The sequence below is a fragment of the Peromyscus californicus genome, unplaced genomic scaffold, assembly GCF_007827085.1.
Source record: "Peromyscus californicus insignis strain IS unplaced genomic scaffold, ASM782708v3 Scaffold_13__1_contigs__length_99412109, whole genome shotgun sequence".
Classification (NCBI taxonomy): Eukaryota; Metazoa; Chordata; class Mammalia; order Rodentia; family Cricetidae; genus Peromyscus; species Peromyscus californicus.
The window spans coordinates 94937821-94957959 of NW_026294424.1; the positions used below are offsets into that span (position 1 = coordinate 94937821).

At 44.5% G+C, this 20139-nt stretch overlaps 1 protein-coding gene across 1 annotated transcript in view; it reads left to right on the plus strand.

Moving 5' to 3' along the window:
• Positions 1 to 20139, plus strand: part of Pkd2 (polycystin 2, transient receptor potential cation channel) — a 46277-nt gene that overhangs the window by 6111 nt on the left and 20027 nt on the right. Inside the window, exons 2-6 of the mRNA XM_052735578.1 lie at positions 7277 to 7390; positions 13506 to 13639; positions 15103 to 15353; positions 16390 to 16614; positions 19013 to 19241. Of these exons, the coding sequence (XP_052591538.1) occupies positions 7277 to 7390; positions 13506 to 13639; positions 15103 to 15353; positions 16390 to 16614; positions 19013 to 19241 (953 nt within the window). The remainder of the gene's footprint in view (positions 1 to 7276; positions 7391 to 13505; positions 13640 to 15102; positions 15354 to 16389; positions 16615 to 19012; positions 19242 to 20139) is intronic.

Here is a 20139-nt window from a genome sequence, read left to right on the forward strand (position 1 = left end):
ATTTTATTTCTGTTATGAAGAAGTGTAGTTGGCATTCTTGTGACTTATTAAGTAAGCCACATGTATTAAATATTTAGCATGAAGATGGCGTTCTGCTAGCAGCCGTAAAAGAAACTAAGCTACAGTAACCTATCACTATTTTCCCAAGGACAGGGACCAGAAATGTAAAATAACTAACAGTGAATGGACTTATCCTCTTAGCAGTGAGTAGTTGGGGTTGCAGGACTGTCTGAAGCCTCGTTCTGGGGTACCCTGCATCTAACTGGGCCATTAAAATGTATCTCTAAATAGTAAGAAGCAGTTGGAGGCTTCTCAGCCGCAGCAGAGAATGCTGGAGGAACGGGACTCAGCAGCTTGGCATCCTGGATGGTTCCCAGAGGTTGATAGCCGGGCAGGGAGACAGCAGCCAGGCAGGTGTGGCAGGGGGGCCACCAGTGAAGAGGTGTTGGAAACCTGGACCAGAGGAGGCAAGGACAACTGAGTGATTTGATGACAGTGCCCCAGGCATCATCTTGGAAATGACACTCATTACTGTGACTCCTGCTGCACTGGCAAATTCTTAATCCACAAAAATAATGATACTGTCAGGATGGCTGAAAAATATAATGTAGAGGATTACTCTTAGTTTTCCTGAAATAAGCAGAACTTGGCACTGATGTATACTGTTTGATAAGTGTCCATCACTGTTTTGTCTCATATTTAACTTGCATTTCCCCTGCCTTCCCTTTTGAGGTCTACAGAGGAGCGTATTCAGTTATTGGAAAGGTTATGGAGGTTTATAAAGGTCTGAAGTTGGCTGTACGAAATAGTTCCACATCAAAGTGGTAACCAATACGGCTCTCCATTCCTAGCTGCAGCTCATGATCCTTGTGTTCAGTGGCTGATTAATTTGGCCTGTTTTAAATCTCTAGAATCCATTTGTCCTTCATCACCAGCCAAGCGTTATCCTAGATAGGAAGTTTTCAAGTGTGCGTAGGGGAACTTTTGCCCCTTCAGGAATATTTGGAAGTATCTGAATGTGTTGGGGCCTGTGACAACCCCAGGATGGGAGGAGGGATGCACCTGCTGGGTAGAAGGCAAGAGTGGTACTGGCATCTTACAGAGCACAGGGTGGCCTCTTACTCCGCTACAGCACACCATCCCACCCAGCACGTCAGGGGTAGAGAGGGCGAGACACTGTGCCCTAACCTGTGAAGTACACCATCCCACCCGGCACGTCAGGGGTAGAGAGGCTGAGACCCCGTGCCCTAACCCAATAGGTACACCATCCCACCCAGCATGACAGGGGTAGAGAGGCCGAGACCCCGTGCCCTAACCCAATAGGTACACCATCCCACCCAGCATGACAGGGGTAGAGAGGCTGAGACACCGTGCCCTAACCCAATAGGTACACCATCCCACCCGGCATGTCAGGGGTAGAGAGGCCGAGACCCCGTGCCCTAACCCAATAGGTACACCATCCCACCCGGCATGTCAGGGGTAGAGAGGCCGAGACCCCGTGCCCTAACCTGTGAAGTGGCAATGAATTACCCACTGTACTCAGTGCTCTTGACGCCTTTTTTTATGGTCATAGTTTGGTCCATAGGGTGTCCCCTATATTGTAGAAGCTATCCTCACACCATCTTCCTGATGAGGGAACCAAGGCTTTTATATCTTAAATGACTTCCCTAAGGTCACAACTATTAATTATTGGAACTAGGATTTAATTACAGGCGTTGGAGCCCGAAGCTGTTCTTGCTATGACAGATACCTGCCGTGCTGATACCTAACTTCAGTCAGCCATTTTTCATATTTTCCTACTTTTTGAATGTTGATTCTTCAGGACACTTAGAGTTAACCATATCATCGACTCTGTGTATCCTAATTCCTAGTTTATCTAAAGGGGAAGAACCTACTTTCTTTTTTTAATTGTGCCAAAGTTCGTGCAGCATCACATCTACCATTTTAGCCAGAGCTCGGTGGGCATTAGATATATTTCTAACAGTGTGGTTTACTTAACTGTTTTTTCCCCAGACTTTTTCATAATCATGTACAAATCCACAGCCAGTGAAATCAGAATTTTCCTTGCTGTGTCTGGCTTATTTTGTGTAGCCTGGTTTTAAGCTCCTGCCTGCAACAGTGTGCACCCGAACTTTGTTTCTAGAGATGACTGACTCCTGGTTCGTTGTGTATGTGAATTACATTTTGTTTATCCATTACTTAGTTGAGGGACATGTTTTTTAATTTAAATTTAGTATTTTTATTATTTTTGAGAGTTCCTTTCATGCATACAGTGTATTTTTATCATATTCACTCACACACACCCCATTTCCATAACTTCTCCCTGATAATGGACATGTTTTGGGTGTTTTGTAAAATTTTGGCCTTTTGAGACAGGGTCTCACAGTACAAGCTGGCCTGGGACTTTCCATCCCCTGCTTCATCCCTCCAGGAGTTGACTACTAGGATTACAGTTAAAATAATACCCCACTCGGCTCCCTGGAACTTTCTTGAGATCTTTGGAGCTTTTCCAAAGTATCGACATATCAGGGTTTTTTTTTTGTGTGTTTGTTTGTTTGTTTGTTGTTTTGTTTTGTTTTCTTTTGAGACGGGGTTTCTTCATGTAGTTTTGGTGCCTGTCCTGGATCTCGCTCTGTAGACCAGACTGGCCTTGAACTCACAGAGATCCGCCTGGCTCTGCCTCCTGAGTGCTGGGATTAAAGGCGTGTGCCACCGCCAACCGGCGACTTATCAGTTTTTGAAGGCGGCACCTCAGTATAGAAATGTTTCAGAGGCGGGTCCTAGGCTAGACCTTGTGGGTAACTGGGGGCCGTCTCTCAGACTTGATGCTTACAGCCAGTGTGGAGTCTGGTCTCCTTACCATGGGGTCCGTGGCACCCAATCTTGAGCACCTGCTCTCAACTCTTCCTCACTACCCATTCCTCAGCCATCCTGTGTGAAATACTGCTGAGAGATGTGGCTGAGCTGATGGGCAGGCTGCCCTCCCAGGTGACTCGTCTCCTATGATCCTTTCTAGTGTTCTGTCTTCCTGCTATCTCAGTTACTACTCCAGATACTTCCCTCCTGGAACCTCCCTAAGGACAGAGCCATGGTTTCGCCAAAAATATAGGGGAGTGCTCAACCCCTTCACTCACAGGCATCACTGTGGCCTGTGTCCTCATGGGTGGTGGACATACTTTATGCCTGTGGTGGCCACGTAGACCAGGAGTAACTCTCCAGAACCTGATGGTACCAAAGGGTAGCCAGAGCCTTCCTCCTCATGACTGCTACAGAAGGTCCTGGCCTGATTCTGCTCAATCTGCCTGGTAGAGGCCGAGGGACACCCAGCTTCTAGTTGTGACCGAGGCAGGAAACAAGGATACCTGAGGGCTGATACTGGCCTTCAGCCCCAGCTGATGAGTAGAAGGCCCCCCGCAACCCAATGGGAGGAGGGGCTTATTCATTAGTTTTTTCTTTTCTTTTCTTTTCTTTTTCCCTTCACATTTGGCTACTGGAACTTTCCCTTGGGCTAGGGAGATAGCAGCGTCCTAAGTTTGATCCCCAGGACCGATATTTAAAAAGTTGAGTGTGTGGTGATGACATGTGCTTCCAATCCCACCAGCGGGGAAGCCAAGACAGGGCTGTCTAGCTCACTTGGCAACTTCCTGGCCGGCAAGGTGGTGGGGGTGGGGTGTGTGTGTGTGTGTGAGGGGGAGGCCTCTGTCTCAAAACCAAGGTGGACAGTGTACTGGATGGTTTTGTGTCAGCTTGACACAAGCTAGAGTCATCAGAGGAAGGAGTCTCAGTTGAGGAAATGCCTCCATAAGATCCAGTTGTAAGGCATTTTCTTAATTAGTGATTGATGGGGGAAGGCCAGCCCATGGTGGGTGGGGCCATCCTTAGGCTGGTGGTCTTGGGTTCTATAAGAAGGTTGGCTGAGCAAGCCATGGGAAGCAAGCCAGTAAGCAGCACCCCTCCATGGCCTCTGCATCAGCTCCTGCCTCCAGATTCCTGCCCTGTTTGAGTGCCTGTCCTGACTTCCTTCAGTGATGAACAGCAATGCTGAAATGTAAGCCTAATAAATCCTTTCCTCCCCAACTTCCTCTTTGGTCTTGGTGTTTCCACTGCAGCAGTGGAGACCCTCACACAGACAGTGACTGAGGAGAGGCCCCCGAGGTTGTCCTCGGGCCTCCGTGTGTACCTGTGCATCCCACATGTGGACACACAGACTTCCACTTTAGCTGTAATCCGCACCCTCCATCATCTCTTCCATTTCCTTCTTTCATTTGCACCAAACTTTTGTACAGTTTCCATTTTCATTGCTGTCTTTGCCCTCTAGGGTGTGATGAAGTCGCACTAGTAATGTGATCATGTAGTTAATAAACTTGTGGAGAATTGCTGCTGTGATAATAGATCCTAGACGTGCGTGGATGAATAACACACGGCCCCAAATCTTAAGCTGCTCAGATTCCAAGTCTAGCAGGGGAAATGGCTGCAAATCAGTAGTTAGAGTGCCGAGCGCTGGATATGGGAGGAACTCAAGGAAGAGGTAATCTATCTCACCCGAGGAGGTCAGTGAAGGTCTTCACAGGGATTCAAAGTGAGCCACACTTGAAGCGGGGATGGATTCTGGCAGGGAACAGTAGCAGGAACAAGGCTGAGCAGACCTGAATGTTGCATTAGGGAGCTGGTACACTCTTTCCTGTTGGCATTTGGAGTAATGGAGACTTCAGACAGGACTAGTATAACCATATGCCAGACTGAAGAATGTAGAGGATGCAGTGAGTGGATGGATGGTCAGGAGAGAGCTGACACATAAAAAAGGGACCAGAATCGCAAGTCAGCATACAGGCTGTGATGGTATAGGCCTAGATTAAAGACAGAAGCCGTCAGAGTTACAGATTCAGGCTTGATGTGGTGGTGCGTGTCTGCATTCCCAGCACTCAGGAGGCAGAGGCAGGAGAAGCATTACAAAGTTCAGGTCAGACTACGCTACAGAATGAGACCCTGTCTCAACGCATAAAATAAAATAATTGCAGAACCAACTCCATGCGAAGAAGAACAAGAGGAGAGCTGCCTTTGAGATGGAGCTCAGATCTGATGCCGTTTGCTCAAATCGGAAGACGTTTCTAGAGGGGGGAAAAGAGCGTTCATTTGGGGCATGTGAATCTGAGCTGCCATGTAAAGTGCACCTTAAACCACTCCTGCCTGTCAGCCTAACTGGGGAAGTCGTTTGCAACAGGACACTGATGCAGGGGGGTCTCTGAGAATCTCCTAAGACCTTTATATATACCCAGTAGGGGGGGACAATTAAAGATTGTTAATATTTAGGAGGTAGGTAGGGTAATTTAGAAAAAGTAAATACATGATAGCATATAGAGATAAGAAAAGGGGGATGTTTCTTTTCATTTCCTTTTAAGAGATTGAATTAAATTGCCATAATTCATTGTAAATTTGGCTAGAGAAAAATCTGACATCGTTTTTGTCTGTTTCTATTTAAAGGTCAGAGAATACCATTTGTATGAAATTATGTCTATTCCTTACTGCATGGCTGTCTATAAACCATTGGAAGGAATAAAATCACTGACCACGCAGCAGTAAAGATGCTAAAGAGACTAGCAGTCACCACGTGTATACATACTGTAGGCCTGGCCTCCAGGAGAGCTCTACCCAGAGACAGAAGAACGGTTGTGCCCGGGGCTGCAGAGCCTCATCCTTGGCTGCAGTGTTAGCCTGACTTGTAATTTTCCATGTCATCTACATTTGTAAAAACCCTCGAATATGATAGAGTTTCAATGAATAAACATTCCGCTTGCTGCATTTCTTCTGCATGAGCAATTCCCTGACAAATACCAGCTCTTGGCAGCAGCAGACCTGGTCATAAACTGTGCTCAGCTCTCAGAGTGGTGAAACCTGAGATGAGTAACATGGTGTCCTTGAAATTTAGATGCTAATTTTTTAAAGGAAGAAAAGGAAAATGGAATATCTAAATTTAATAGAGTAGAGCTCTTGTGTTGTTATGTTGTTATAAAAAAGTCTGTCAAGCTTAATGATGACCTCATTTCCTCGATGTGAAAAACCTTACTGAATTCCCTTTCTCCCTGTGGCTTGTTCCTGGCTCAAATGTGGTCTAAATTTGGGTTAATGAAGGGGATAAGGTCTAGAGAGAATGACAGGTGACATATGGGAACCAGGTTTGTGTCTGTTCATAGCCTAGCTGGAAGGATTGAGAAGTTAGTGTTTTAGGGAAGATATTAAGGCTCTCCCAAGGATCTGGCATTGTGACTTGACCACACTGTTTATTAACAGGGGCTTGGACAGTCACCATACTGCCTGCTGGCTGAATCCCAAACCTGTCATTCTCTCCAGTAACCTCTCCGACGGTTACATCATCTTTACTTCGCCAGACTGACACTTTCCATCTGCTGAACACAGAACATGGCTGCTGATCGTCGTTTTTCCCAAACGAAAGACAGAGGAGCCGCATGAGCTGTTGCTGTTAGTTTAAAACCATAGTAATTGGCCGGGCGGTGGTGGCGCACGCCTTTAATCCCAGCACTCGGGAGGCAGAGCCAGGTGGATTTCTGTGAGTTCGAGGCCAGCCTGGGCTACCAAGTGAGTCCCAGGAAAGGCGCAAAGCTACACAGAGAAACCCTGTCTCGAAAAACCAAAAAAAAAAAAAAAAAAAAAAAAAAAAAAAAAAAAAAAAAACCATAGTAATTGGCCCTTTACAAACCTGTTAAACTTAAACAGGCTAAGCGTGGTGGTCAGTTGCCATTGCGTTTCTTACAGGACAAAGAGGAGCCCAGAGCAGCCTTCCTGCCGCCATGCTAGAAGCTCAGTAGGTGTTTCCAAATTGAAATGATGCAACAACTCGGATTTTGTACTGTGGCGACCTCAGCGTGGTTTACCCTGTAGTCACACTGTCTACTTAGCTGAGTTTAGCAGCGGGGACACCAGGTGTATCCCGTACCAAGCAGGAGGAAGAGCTATGTGACACAAATTGCTAAATCTTTTAAATTGCCTTCCTTTTCCGTCCTCCTAAACTTTTAAAGATATTTGCTAATGGTCCTAGAAGTTATAAAAATGACTGGGTTGACTTGGATTTTGTACTTTTGAGGGGGGTGGAGCACGGTGTACACTAAATGAAGTGACTTCTGAGTCACATGCAGTACTCTTATGTATTCATATTTCCATATGAGAACTGGTTTACTATTAATTTCATTTTTCCTTTTGCCACTTGTGAAATTTCTTAAGGAAGATGACCTTGTTTTGTTTGTTTTTCATTATTTTAAAGGTCTCTGGGGAACAAGACTCATGGAAGAGAGCAACACCAACCGAGAGAAATATCTTAAAAGTGTGTTGCGGGAACTGGTCACGTACCTCCTTTTCCTCATAGTCTTGTGCATCTGTGAGTACATGGTTCCCCTCTCTAACGGAAATGTTTTGAAGGTGTTTAGCCTGTCATAATCATAACTGAGAAGTATGTGAGCAACAGGAGGGCCAAGCTAACGATTTTCTTCTCAGTGTGGTTTCTGGTTCAGGTTGGAATTTGGGGACATTCTCTGCTGGCCAGTTCATTGTTAGCTGTGACCGACTTCACTGTGAGATGCACGAGAAAAACCTGCTGTATACAAAAATCCCAGCCAAAGGGTTTGGATGTTAGCTTTCATATCAGTGACTGTCACACTTCCACGTTTTACTCTCAGGAGACAGTGCTCCCCAAACGGCTCCTGTTGGCACATGGCTTCCGAAGTCCCCTTTCTGATCCTGACAGTTTGTGTCACCGCTTTCCTTAAAGTGCAGTGCTTCTTCCAAGTCCTCAGCCATCACCAGGCTTCAAGGGAAACGTAGCTGACCTAGTTTGTATCCCTCCTCTCTTACTTCTGTGTGTTCATGTGTTCTCTGCGGCGGGAGGGGAGGGAAGCCGTAGCTCAAAACCCGTCTCAGGAACTTTCTGGCTTTCGAGTCCAGAAAAGTTACAGGCAAATCATGTCTCCTGAATCAAAGCATGTTGAAGTATGGGTTTTTAAAGTGTGTGTGTGTGTGTGTGTGTGTGTGTGTGTTTGCGTGCATGCATGCATGCATGCATGCATGTGCACACCAGTGTTCTTGTGGAAGTCAGAGGACAACTTTGTAAAGTCATTTCTCTCCTTCTACTTTAGTACGGGTTCCAGCTTGAGCTCGGGCCACTAGGTCTGCTTGTTCGGTGCCTTAACTGCTGTCCATCTTGCTGGCCCTGAAGCACAGAACTCTGTTACGTCTTCTCCGAGGCCTTTTATGGGGACAAGGTAGCCTGTTTGTGCCATCCCCATCCCCAGGCTTTTTACAAAGCTCCTAAGAAGAAACCTACCTCTTCCAGTGTAGACTGAGGGATGCTTAGCAGATGACGGCCACACAGAAAAGAGTCTGTCTTCTTCGTACGTGGAGAGAATCGGAGTTTAATCAGTCATTTAATAATGTTCTTTGGTGAGAGACTCGAGAGGTGGCTCCAGTTAAGAGCAGCTTCCCCGTGTGTGCACCTTCACCCCTCTCCCTCATTTACACTCCCTATAATAAGCTGGTAGATTGAAAAAAAGTGAAAATATTCTCAAGAGTGTAATTCACAGGAGAGCAGACCCAGGAATGTTTGCTGAGAGAAAAAAATCTAAATTAAGTTTTGTGTTATTACTTTCTGTTTTAATGACCTATCGTTTATTCCTGGTGCATGGTAGATGTGCCACAATTATTAAATATTTAGTTTAATAGCTACCATGAAGATAATGGTCTGACCGCAGCTCTGAAATGTAATCATCTTGGGTAGCAAAGCACAATCTGCCAACAGAGAAAATCCAGAAATTTAAAATAAATAGCCATGAACAAGCTTTAAAATGATGTTAGTTTGTTTTTCTTTTTCCTTTGGAAGAAGAAAGCTTTATTTAGGGTACAACTTGAATGAGATGTAACTTACATGCTTTACGATCCGTCCACTCAAGCATCTGAGTCATTTATTTTTCTAATGTACAGAGGTTTAACCACCACAGTCCAGATTTAGAGCATTTCTATCATCTGAAAATTTGCCCTGATTATTTCAGTTGTGGGCTGAAGCCGGCCTCTTTCCCATCACCGTCTCTCGGGTTTTACACTGAGGGGTTCTGCTGACCTGGAGAGTTGTGTCTTTTGACTATCACCTAGGGTCGCCCTCGTGGATTCCTGGGAGTTTCCATTGCACTAGGTTTCTAGCTTATCCTCAAGATGCCCCCAATTCCAGTTGTCTCTTTCAGTACTCTCTCCCTCCATCCTCCCCCAACCTGATTCCTCCTGTTCCCATCCCCCCACCTCCACCTGTGATATCTATTTTATTTCCCCTTCCCAGGGAGATTCAGTAGTCCTCCCTTGAGCCCTCCCTCTGACTTAGCTTCTCTGGCTCTATGGATTATATCTTGGTTATCCTTTACTTTGCACATAATATACACTTATAAGTGAGTACATACCATGTTTACCTTTCTGGGTCTGAGTTGCCTCACTCAGAATGATTTTTTCTAGTTATATCCATTTACCTGCAAATTTCATGGTGTTATTTTTTTTAACAGCTGAGTAATACTGCATGGTGTAAATGTACCACATTTTCTTTATCTATTCTTTGGTTGAGGGACATCTAGGTTGTTTCCAGTTTCTGGGTATTATGAATAAAGCTGCTATGAACATAGATGAACAAGTGTCCTTGTGGTATGATTGAGCATCCTTTGGGTGTATACCCAAGATTGGTATACCTGTGTTATGAGGTAGATTGATTCCCAATTTTCGGAGAAACCACCATATTGATTTCCATAGTGGCTATACAAGTTTGCACTCCCACCAGCAATGGAGGAGTGTTCCCCTTGCTCTACATCCTCTCCAGCATAAGCTGTCACTTGTATCTTTGATCTTAGCCATTGTGACAGGTGTAAGATGGTATCTCAGAGTCACTTTTATTTGCATTTTCCTGGTGGCTAAGGATGTTGAGCATTTCATTAAGTCTACTGGCCATTTGAGATTCCTGTATTGAGAATTATTTGTTTTGATCTGTGCCCCATTTTTTTTTTTTTTTTTTTTTTTTTTTTTGGTTTTTCGAGACAGGGTTTCTCTGTGTAGCTTTGCGCCTTTTCCTGGAACTCACTTGGTAGCCCAGGCTGGCCTCAAACTCACAGAGATCCGCCTGGCTCTGCCTCCCGAGTGCTGGGATTAAAGGCGTGCGCCACCACCGCCCGGCATGTGCCCCATTTTTTAAATTGGTTTATTTTATTTTTTTGTGATGTCTACTTTCTTAAGTTCTTTATATATTTTGTAAATCAGTTCCCTGTCAGATGTGGCATTGGTGAAGATCTTTTCCCATTTTGTAGGCTGCCTTTTTGTGTTATTGACAGTGTTCTTTGACTTACAGAAGCTTTTCAATTCCATGAAATTTATTTTATTCAGTTCCATTTATTAATTGTCAATCTTAGTGCCTGGGCTACTGGTGTTCTGTTCAGGAAGTTTTCTCCTGTGCCAGTGTGTCCAAGGGTAGCCTGTGTATTAATGTGTTTTGTTCTGACTTCTTTTGGAAAAATGGAAAATGAGGGGTGAAGAGAAGAAATGGCAGGTGGAATATGTGTACATGGTATACTCTCTCTCTCTCTCTCTCTCTCATATGTGTACATGGTATTCTCTCTCTCTCTCTCTCTCTCTCACACACACACACACACACACACACACACACACACACACACACACACACGCATGCACATTCCTACATATCCATTACCTGGTATCATATAAGTGTATGTTTATCTTCCTTTCCAGTCTCCATTTAAGTTTATATATTTCACACAGTGGTGTTCTCATCCCAGTCCATTTAGAGTGTGATTATGCTCATTTTCAAGTTCACACCCGGAAGGTTAGTTATAACTATTCAAGATCTGGGGGCACCAGCACCCTCTGTTGTGAGCCCAGAGGCAGAGACTCTGTGGAGCCTGCCTGCAATTCTCACCTAGACTGCCTGATGTTGAACTGAGCTGCCACTGACATATACTCACACTGTTCCTTCTCTGGGCATATGTGGAAATGTCGCACTCAGATACCTGGGTCAGCCATATCTTGACACAGTTCAGAAATAGTTCATGGTGGCCGGACAGTTTTAGTCCTTCAGTGCTAGAAGCATCATTTTCTGATGTCCAGCAGGGGGTGCGACACAAGTAGTGGAATTTTGCTTCCCTCTACGTGAAGCCGTGAAAGCTAATACTGCTCCTGAGAATTTCAGCAGCAAACCCAGTATCTGGTCTGAAGGCTAATGGGAGACAAAGGGGACACCTTTCAAGGTGGTGTCTATACCAGGTGATGTCTACAATTTCAACCCATCAACAAATCATTTCCAGCAGTGACCAGTAGGTAAGACACTCCCAGAATGTCCTGTATTAACCAGTACCCGCAAAGTACACCTAATTTCACACTAATTGAAAGTGACCAACCTAATCAGTTATTTGACTGTGAGGCTCTTCCACCATCCCCTTTCTGTATCTCCTTTGTCCCTTGTGTTGACGAATTCACAGGCATTGCTGCCCAGGGCATTGAACCTCTATCCATCCCTCTGAGGGAGGTGAGGTGGCCAGGCAGCACACTTTCTGAGGACATATGAGTCCCTTGTTCTGAGGGAGAGGTCACTTCTTGTTAATACTCATGTCTAATAACTGTCCCATTGAATGGATTAGAGTTTCAGATGCTGAACTAGGATCAGTCTGGTGTTGGAGTGGGAAGTTGGTCAGGTATCATGTGAAGAATGTTGTTCATCTTCTAAATACATTAGATCATAGAAGGGCGGGTTGAGGGACTAGAAGTTATTTAATATACTCTGTATACAAGTGCACAGACTGTGGGTTTCTGTTAATTTTTTGCTTAAGTGATTACTTGAGATGAACTCTCAAACACACTCATGTTGGATTATTATCACTACATTTCTTCTTTAATAATCTTAATTTGATATGCTGCTTGATAATAGAAGGGAAAGGGTGACAGGTTTACCAATCATTTAAGAAAAATTAGTTTAATAAAAGTTATTACAGAATCAGGAAATAATCTGTGTGTTCATCACTGGGGCCAAAAGATAGAGAAAATAAATTTCTTCTTCTTGAAGCTTTTTGTCTTTAGCAAAGCATAGTAGCACATTACACCTGTGGTCATAATAGTTCCAGCATAAAACAGTACTTGCTAAAGTGCTAAAAGCTTTCATTTTCACATGTATATGTGATGTGTGTATGGAAGCAGGCATGCCGTGGTGTACATGTGGAGGCCAAAAGACCCCCGTTTTCTCCTCTCACCTTTACGTGGGTTTCAGAAATTAAACTCGGGTTGCCAGGGATGTGTGATAACTGCCTTTACTTACTGAGCTGCCTAGATGGCTCGGAAGTCCCGGGTTTCTAATAGCTGCTTTGTAGCACATCGGTTAGAAAGGAAAAGTCAGCATGACTGGACATTTCGTGACTGTTATCCCTGTACTAAGTAGATTTGAGCCATTTTTATAAAGCACCCATAAGTCCTATAGGGTAGCTAATTATCACACCTTACAGAACAGGAATGAAGCTGTTCTCGTTGTGAAGCTTGCAGAGTAAAAACAGCTACTCAGAAAGTAAGAAACATGACCAGCAATGAGACTCTACTCCTTTGAGCCATCATCCTGCCTCCTCCGTGGTCCATCCATTGTGATCCGTGGGTGCTAACAGTGGGGCCGTAACCTGGATTGCAGTGTTCCATCCGGGATTTGAGTGACATGTGGAAGGCTGATAGCAATCCAAAGTAGTAATTAAAGCAAGTTAAACGAAGGGGCCGTTTGTAAGGACATGACAGGCTAAGGGACCAGCGGAGGAGGAGAGCCCCTTGGAAAAGGTTACCAACTGTAGGCGTAGGTGACCACGGAATAGGGAGCAATATGGTTGTTGGTAAGGAGTCTCCCCACAGCTGGGGCCAAGGCTAGAGGATCCTCTGCCAGCTTACATCCAGGTGAGATGAGCGTAGGGCTCCAGCGGCACAATAGGTTTGTCTCCCCTGGTGCACAAAGGAACGGAGGTCTCAGGTGTTTAAGTGAGTGGAGGTTCGTCTCAGAGCTGTGAGAGGACAGGGAGGAAGAATTGATCTGGGAGCTAAGAAGGGGCCAGGGGTGTAGGGGAGTGGACAGATGAATGCAGACTCAGGAGGTACCAAGGCTTGTGTCGGCTTCTGAACACAGCAGCCTCAACAGCTGCAGGGGCTGATCCAGGGGACAGTAGGAGGCCAAGCAACACCCATTGGAAGTCAGTTCAGTACTCAGTATTGGGCCTGTTTTGTCTCACATAGGCCAGTATTGAGGCTACATGTTTCTTAGGTAAGTGGAGAGATGGCGGGAGAGGAAGGGCAGAGGTGAGAGATGACCTTATGTGAACACTGATCTATCCAAAAAGTCCACCTGCCAGGAACAGTCCCTTCATGGAAGCTGCTGGCTGTGCAAATGTGTGTGTAGAGTCCCCCTTGATGCTCACTCGATTCTTTCTGTGTTCCAGTGACCTATGGCATGATGAGTTCCAATGTGTACTACTACACGCGGACATTGTCACAGCTTTTCATAGACACCCCAGTGTCTAAAACAGAGAAGACTAACTTTAAAACTCTTTCTTCGATGGAGGACTTCTGGAAGGTATTTACAAATGACTAAAAGTACTTCCTTGTCTCTGAAAATTGCTCATTTGGTATCATAAGTTCAACTCATGAGCATCTTCAGGAGTCGTGAGTTATATTAAGTTCTGTAGAGTTCCTGTTCCTTTTGGTATTTATTGAGGACATTGAAAGCACCTTGCACAGAAAATGTTTTACATCTTTATTTAATTCCTTTAGTGATCTTATCAAGTACATACTAATATGCATTCCGCAGTTTATAAACAAGGTAAGTGAAATTCAGGGTGCTTACCTGTGTATGGTCACATGGCTGGAGAAGAAAAGACCTGGACTTTTTTTTCTCTTTTTTTAGTATGATTGCTGCTTCATTATAGCTTATTGTTCACTTGGTCATGCATGATTCTGTAAATGATGACTGAGAATGTCCTGTGACACAAGTCCCAAGTAGGCAGTTTGGGTGTCAAACACTGCTCTACTTTCTGGGATTTGTATCTTTGTTGACAGTGGCATGTGCCCTCAGCTCCAAGAATGTGTCCAACTCCTAATAAGACGTGGACACATTTCAAAGGTCGCTACTGTAAAATTCAACCTAGCCTTCTCTTCAATTCTGAGCTCCAACTAGCAGACAATAAGCACTGAGTAACGCAGGACAGTGATTAAGCCAGTCCAGATAGTGTGCTGCTCAGAACCTTGGAAAACTGGAGAGGAAATTTAAAAGGAAATTATTGTTTCTCCCAGGAGAAATAATGTGGGAAATTCTTATTAATCCCTGAAGTCAGAGCTCTTGGTTTCAGGCATAGAGAAAACTGGGCCACTGCAACCTTTTAATATGTAAGAGCACTTGTCGTTAAAACCCACAGTTGTGACAAGTCTCTGTGGATGCCATGGTAATGCATGGAGAAATGACTACCTCTGTTCTCCATTGAGGAAGAGCCTTTTGTCCAAACATAAAACTTCTCACATGTACCTTTCCATGATAAAAAACACCAAGCCACAAAGAGGAGGGGTAGGGTTGAAGGACTCCACGTGTAGCAAAATAATCCAGGTAGAAAAAGATCCAGTACAAAAGGTAATTGACACTCTTACCTTTTCATTCCAGAGTTATGGTTATGTGGGATTATATGTTTATGGGTTGCGTTTTTTCTAAGGGAAAGCAAAGTTAATGGTCTTTGTGTATTTATGAAACATGCTTCTCTCAGTCATTAGTCTCAGCAGAGAAGTCAGAATACACTGATATTGTATCAGGTGTCCTGACCAGAAAAAGATGAATTTCCCAAATGTGGGAACCCAACTTAGGGACTCCTATGCAAGGCCCCACACCTAGCAAATGACAGCAAGATCCAGACCCAGATTTTTCTGACAACGTGGCATGTGCTTATTGCTCTCCTTACTCAAAGCCTTGGTGATGTTTGGGTTATACATATGCTCCAAGCAGAAGCCAGCCAGCCTCTGAGTTTGGAACTTATCCAGAATCCTTTGTTTCAGTTCACAGAAGGCGCCTTCCTGGATGGGCTGTACTGGAAGGCGCAGACGGGCAACCACACGCAAGCGGACAACCGAAGCTTCATTTTCTATGAGAACCTGCTGCTGGGAGTGCCTCGTTTACGCCAACTCAGAGTCAGAAACGGATCCTGCTCCATTCCTCAGGACTTGAGAGATGAAATTAAAGAGTGCTATGATGTCTACTCCGTCAGCAGTGAGGACAGGGCTCCATTTGGACCACGAAACGGAACTGCGTGAGTGTCTGTGCCGTGTGTCCAGTGGGTGGCATTCATTCTTTTTTCCTTCTCAGACAGAAAGATTTTTCTTATAGGCCTGGGTCAAGTTGTCCTTTGTCTCTGACCTTCTCTTCCTTGTTTAGTTCCTATATGCATATTTCAAAAAGACTGACTTGTCAATCATATAACCCAAGAAAATGAAGTGATCCGAGCCTTTAGAGGTTGTAAGATGCTTCGGTATTATCTTTTTAGGACAAACAAGATTATCCAGTAATTCATTTTAGTAGTTCTTACAGATCTGTTTTTTGTTTAGAATGTAATTATTTAAAGTGCAGACTTAGGGGTACTGAAGAAATGGCTCAGTGGTTGAGAGCACAGACTGTTCTTGCAGAGGACACAGGTTTGGATCCCAGCATTCTTCCCAGGAGGATCGCAACCACCTGCACCTCCAGTTTAAGGGGGTGACGTCATGCCCTCTTTTGGCCTCTGTGGGACCTGAGTGCTGCCATAAAGATTCACAATTCCTTTTCTGGGCTGTTCCTTTGTCCCACACCATTGGTAAGAGACATTGGTACAGCTACTCTGTGCCAGGCCCTGTTCGTAATATATCTCATCCCTACCTTACAGAACACCTCTAAGACAGGTGTCCTCTCATGTCATTGGAAGCAAGGAGAGACAGTGGGTGACTTTGTGTCCATGTCCCTCTTGTCTGCAGTTTTTACTGGAGCCTTTGAGGGATGTAAACCTCAAATCAGGCATCAGAAAAGGTATGGTAGGACGTGGTGGCATAGGCCCTGTGGACAGATGGGTCTAGTGTGGGTTCTAGACTCTTAAGCTCAAACACATCGGGAATAAATCAAATTTACGAAGCCTCAGGGCCCTCCTTACCAAACTGAGACCAAACAGTAGCCGTGAGGATTCACTAGGAAAAGAAATAGAAACGTTTTTCTAAGCACACCGTTTTTATACATACGTTATCCCAGCAGGCAGCAACTGTTTTCCAAGCTGTGACAAGTCTTTCCCTAGTTTGACCTGTTGTTTTTGTTTTAATTAGGTGGGTCTACACCAGTGAAAAGGACTTGAATGGGAGCAGCCACTGGGGGATCATTGCCACATACAGTGGAGCGGGCTATTACTTGGATCTTTCCAGAACCAGGGAGGAAACGGCTGCTCAGATTGCTGGCCTCAGGAGAAACTTCTGGCTGGACCGGGGGACCCGGGCGACTTTCATTGACTTTTCAGTGTACAATGCGAACATCAACCTGTTCTGCGTGGTCAGGTGTGTACCGTGGGCTCGTAGCCATCCTCTATCTGGGTAGTGATCTGCACAGCCATTTCTGGAGATGTGCTGGAGAGACCCTTCTTGCAGCTGGCTAAGGGAGGGTACCAAGAATCAGGGCTGAGACCAAGGGAGGGGTGGCAACTCAGTAAAACGGATATTTGCAGAAGGGATTTAAGATCCTGGAATGTTATGACTTGGAAAGAACCTTAAATCTGGTCAAGTTTATCCCATTTCCAGATCCTGTCCAGGCAAAGCACTGTAGGTAGGTTTCTGTTGTTGTTTTGCTTGTTTTTTTTTTTGTTTTTGTTTTTTGTTTTTACCATTATCTTCGGCCATTATAAGGATGGCCACTCTGTCACCAAGTCCTCTGGCCACCCAACCTTGGCTCCTCTCCCTGAGTGTCCCCGCTTTTGTGGGACACCCCGAGTTCCAGGCGTAGGCTGTGCTGCTCCTGCCCCGGCCACTGTTGGAAACTGTGACACAGGTCCTGTTGCCTGGCCTTACTCTGCTTTCCGTCAGCTGCTCTTGGACGTATGGGTACTGGTTGTTATTTTCGGCTATTTGAGTATGTCAGAGAACAAAACAAAGATCCCTGCACTTGGAAAGCTTGTATTCAGCGAAGATAAACAGAAGAAACAAGTCATGTAGTATTGTAAATAGTGAGTGCTATTTAAAATAAAATAATAGAGCAAGGTAAGAGTTGTCAGTGTTTGCCGGGCAGTGGTGGCGCACGCCTTTAATCCCAGTACTTGGGAGGCAGAGCCAGGTGGATCTCGGTGAGTTCGAGGCCAGCCTGGGCTACAGAGTGAGTTCCAGGAAAGGCACAAAGCTACACAGAGAAACCCTGTCTCGAAAAACCAAAATAAAAAAAAAAAGAGTTGTCAGTGTTTACCCGACATGCCACATCAGCAACACCCCCAGATCACTCACGTTGGTCATCTGCACGTAGATTTCCACAGGAAGTCAGGGTATATTCTCATAATATTAGGATTTTGTTATAATTTTCACATTAAATTTAACTCTGATTTAACAGGCAGTTAGACTTTGCCGGTATTTATATTTATCAGCTTTTGCTGAACATAAACATAACCTCTTTAGACCAAGTAGATCTTCTTATTAGAAATGAATGAGAATTGATTATAATTGCCATTAAGCTTTTCATAGTGATCCCAGTGTTGATTTGAAGAGGATTCTAATAGGCAGACAACTCTGGCAGACTAGAAAGTGTTTAATTTCAGGATGTCTTCAGTGTGTTGTTTTTGCTTTTTTTTTTTTTTTAATTTTTTTTTTCTCCTGCATCATCCCTAGAATTCAAAGATGGCCCCATCAGGGCAATTACTCCAATTTCTTTCTAAGTTCCTAGGTGGTTAAGAAGCTCAGAGCCCCAGTGGGACAGAGGGACTCTGACACACAGGGGCCACTTGCCTTGTTCACACTAAGGCTGAAATGACACCCGTTGCTTTTAGAATTATTCTGTCTGTCCCTGGTGCTCGACATCAAATAGGGAAATTGACAGGGAATTGACAAGAATTTCCACTTTCCAGAGTCCTGGGTTTGACCTGGTCACTGCTGGAGCTTCTGTGTGTCTTAGAAGCTTGGGTTCTAGGTTTGGCCACTGTCCTTTAGGGGAGGGCATTGTGATACCAGCCATGTGACTGGGGGCTCTTGAAACTACATTCTAGTTATGTGGAAGGTGGTTCTTGTAGTTGAAATTTTCCTGTGCTCATCCTGGCACCAAGGTCTCACAGCCACTTATAAAATTCCTGTGTCCCGCCTGGTTCACTCAGACCCAAGGAAACACACAGAAGCTTATATTAATTAAAACTGCTCGACCATTAGCTCAGGCCTACCACTGACTAGCTCTTACACTTAAACTCAGCCCATTTTCGTTAATCTATATGTTGCCACGTGTTCCGTGGCTTTACCTGTGTGCCATTACATGCTGCACCCTGGATGGCGGTCTGGCATCTCCTGACTCAGCCTTCCAGCCTTCCCACAAGTTCTGTTTATTGGATTACTGAACTTTCACACCATGAACCTGTACAGTTCAGTTAGAGATGTAGTGAAAACCAGTGCTGTGTTAATATAAAAGAGGGACTGTCTATTCCAGGCAGCAGGTGGGTATTGAGTGTCTTGGATATACGCCTTCAAGGGAAGGGAAGGGAACTAGCAAACTGAAGACTGATTAGATGTTACTTAGTAACTGAATAAATGAGGTAGCCCCGTGTTTTATAGTTGTGAAATGCATGCCCTGTTTCCACCCAGATCATACATGTTTCCCAGCTTGAGGTAGCTTGCAGTGGCAGTGGTTTTCAGCTCATATTGCAGAACAGATGTACTTCCTTTCCTAGGTCTATCTTACATTGTGATGTTAATTGTTCTTTTTGCAATGCAGGTTATTGGTTGAATTCCCAGCCACAGGCGGCGTGGTGCCCTCTTGGCAGTTCCAGCCTGTAAAACTGATCCGCTATGTCACAGCTTTTGATTTCTTCCTGGCAGCCTGTGAGATTATCTTCTGTTTCTTCATCCTTTACTATGTGGTGGAAGAGATACTGGAGATTCGGATTCACAGACTACACTATTTCAGGAGTTTCTGGAACTGTCTGGATGTTGTGATTGTTGTGGTAGGTTGGAGGGAAATGCCGGCATCCCTGCGGTGTCTCCCGCATTTCCTGTCTGTATTCCACAGCGTGTTCATTTGCTGCTTCAGTTTGAGTGTTGGTAATCCTCTAAGCTTTTATATTAACGTCTGTGTTATAAGTTTTTAGTTCTTACTTTGTACGAGAAATCTTCCTGATTATAATGTGGTTGTTTTTATTGAACTCTGACTTAATCACACAAATTTAATTTAGCAATTAAATTTGCCTTTGGTATGTCATATAAGATTTGTAGACTAAAACTATGGGGGGTGGTTTTTTTTTTAATACTTTTCTGCTAGTGAAAATTATTTTTTTTGCAAGTATCAAATTATGACAAGAAGAAACAGCCTGGAAGTTTTTGTGTAATGCAGAAAACATCCTGTTGTTTGGAAGTCCTGTCACACAGGCAGAGGGAACAGAATTTAAACCGTGTCCATCAGTCACACCCATCGCCTCCTTCCAGAGTCCTTGGTGTAAAAATTCACTTTTCTGAGCTTTTCCTTTTTCAGCAGCTTAGGTGCTTTTGTCTTCTTGTATTTTGAAGTGTGTAACAGTGTGCCTAATTGTCATATGTTTAAGCTGTCTTTGGGCACAGCTGTGCCCCGGGTCCTTGCTTCCCAGTCCCACCATTCCAGATGGCACTCAAGAGGGCTGCACTAACCAATGAGCATTCTCCTGTCAGCCCTCTCCCTGACAGTAGTCTTTCCTCACTCCAGGTTAAAATTACTAGGCCTTTGTGAACCACGTATTGAATCTTTATCAAGTATTGCCCATTAGAATTTGTGATAAAATACAGAACATGCTGTTCATGTGTGAAGGAACAAATACCGTGTGGACATGTACTGCATGGCAGCAGGGGTATTAGCACCATTGATAATAATAG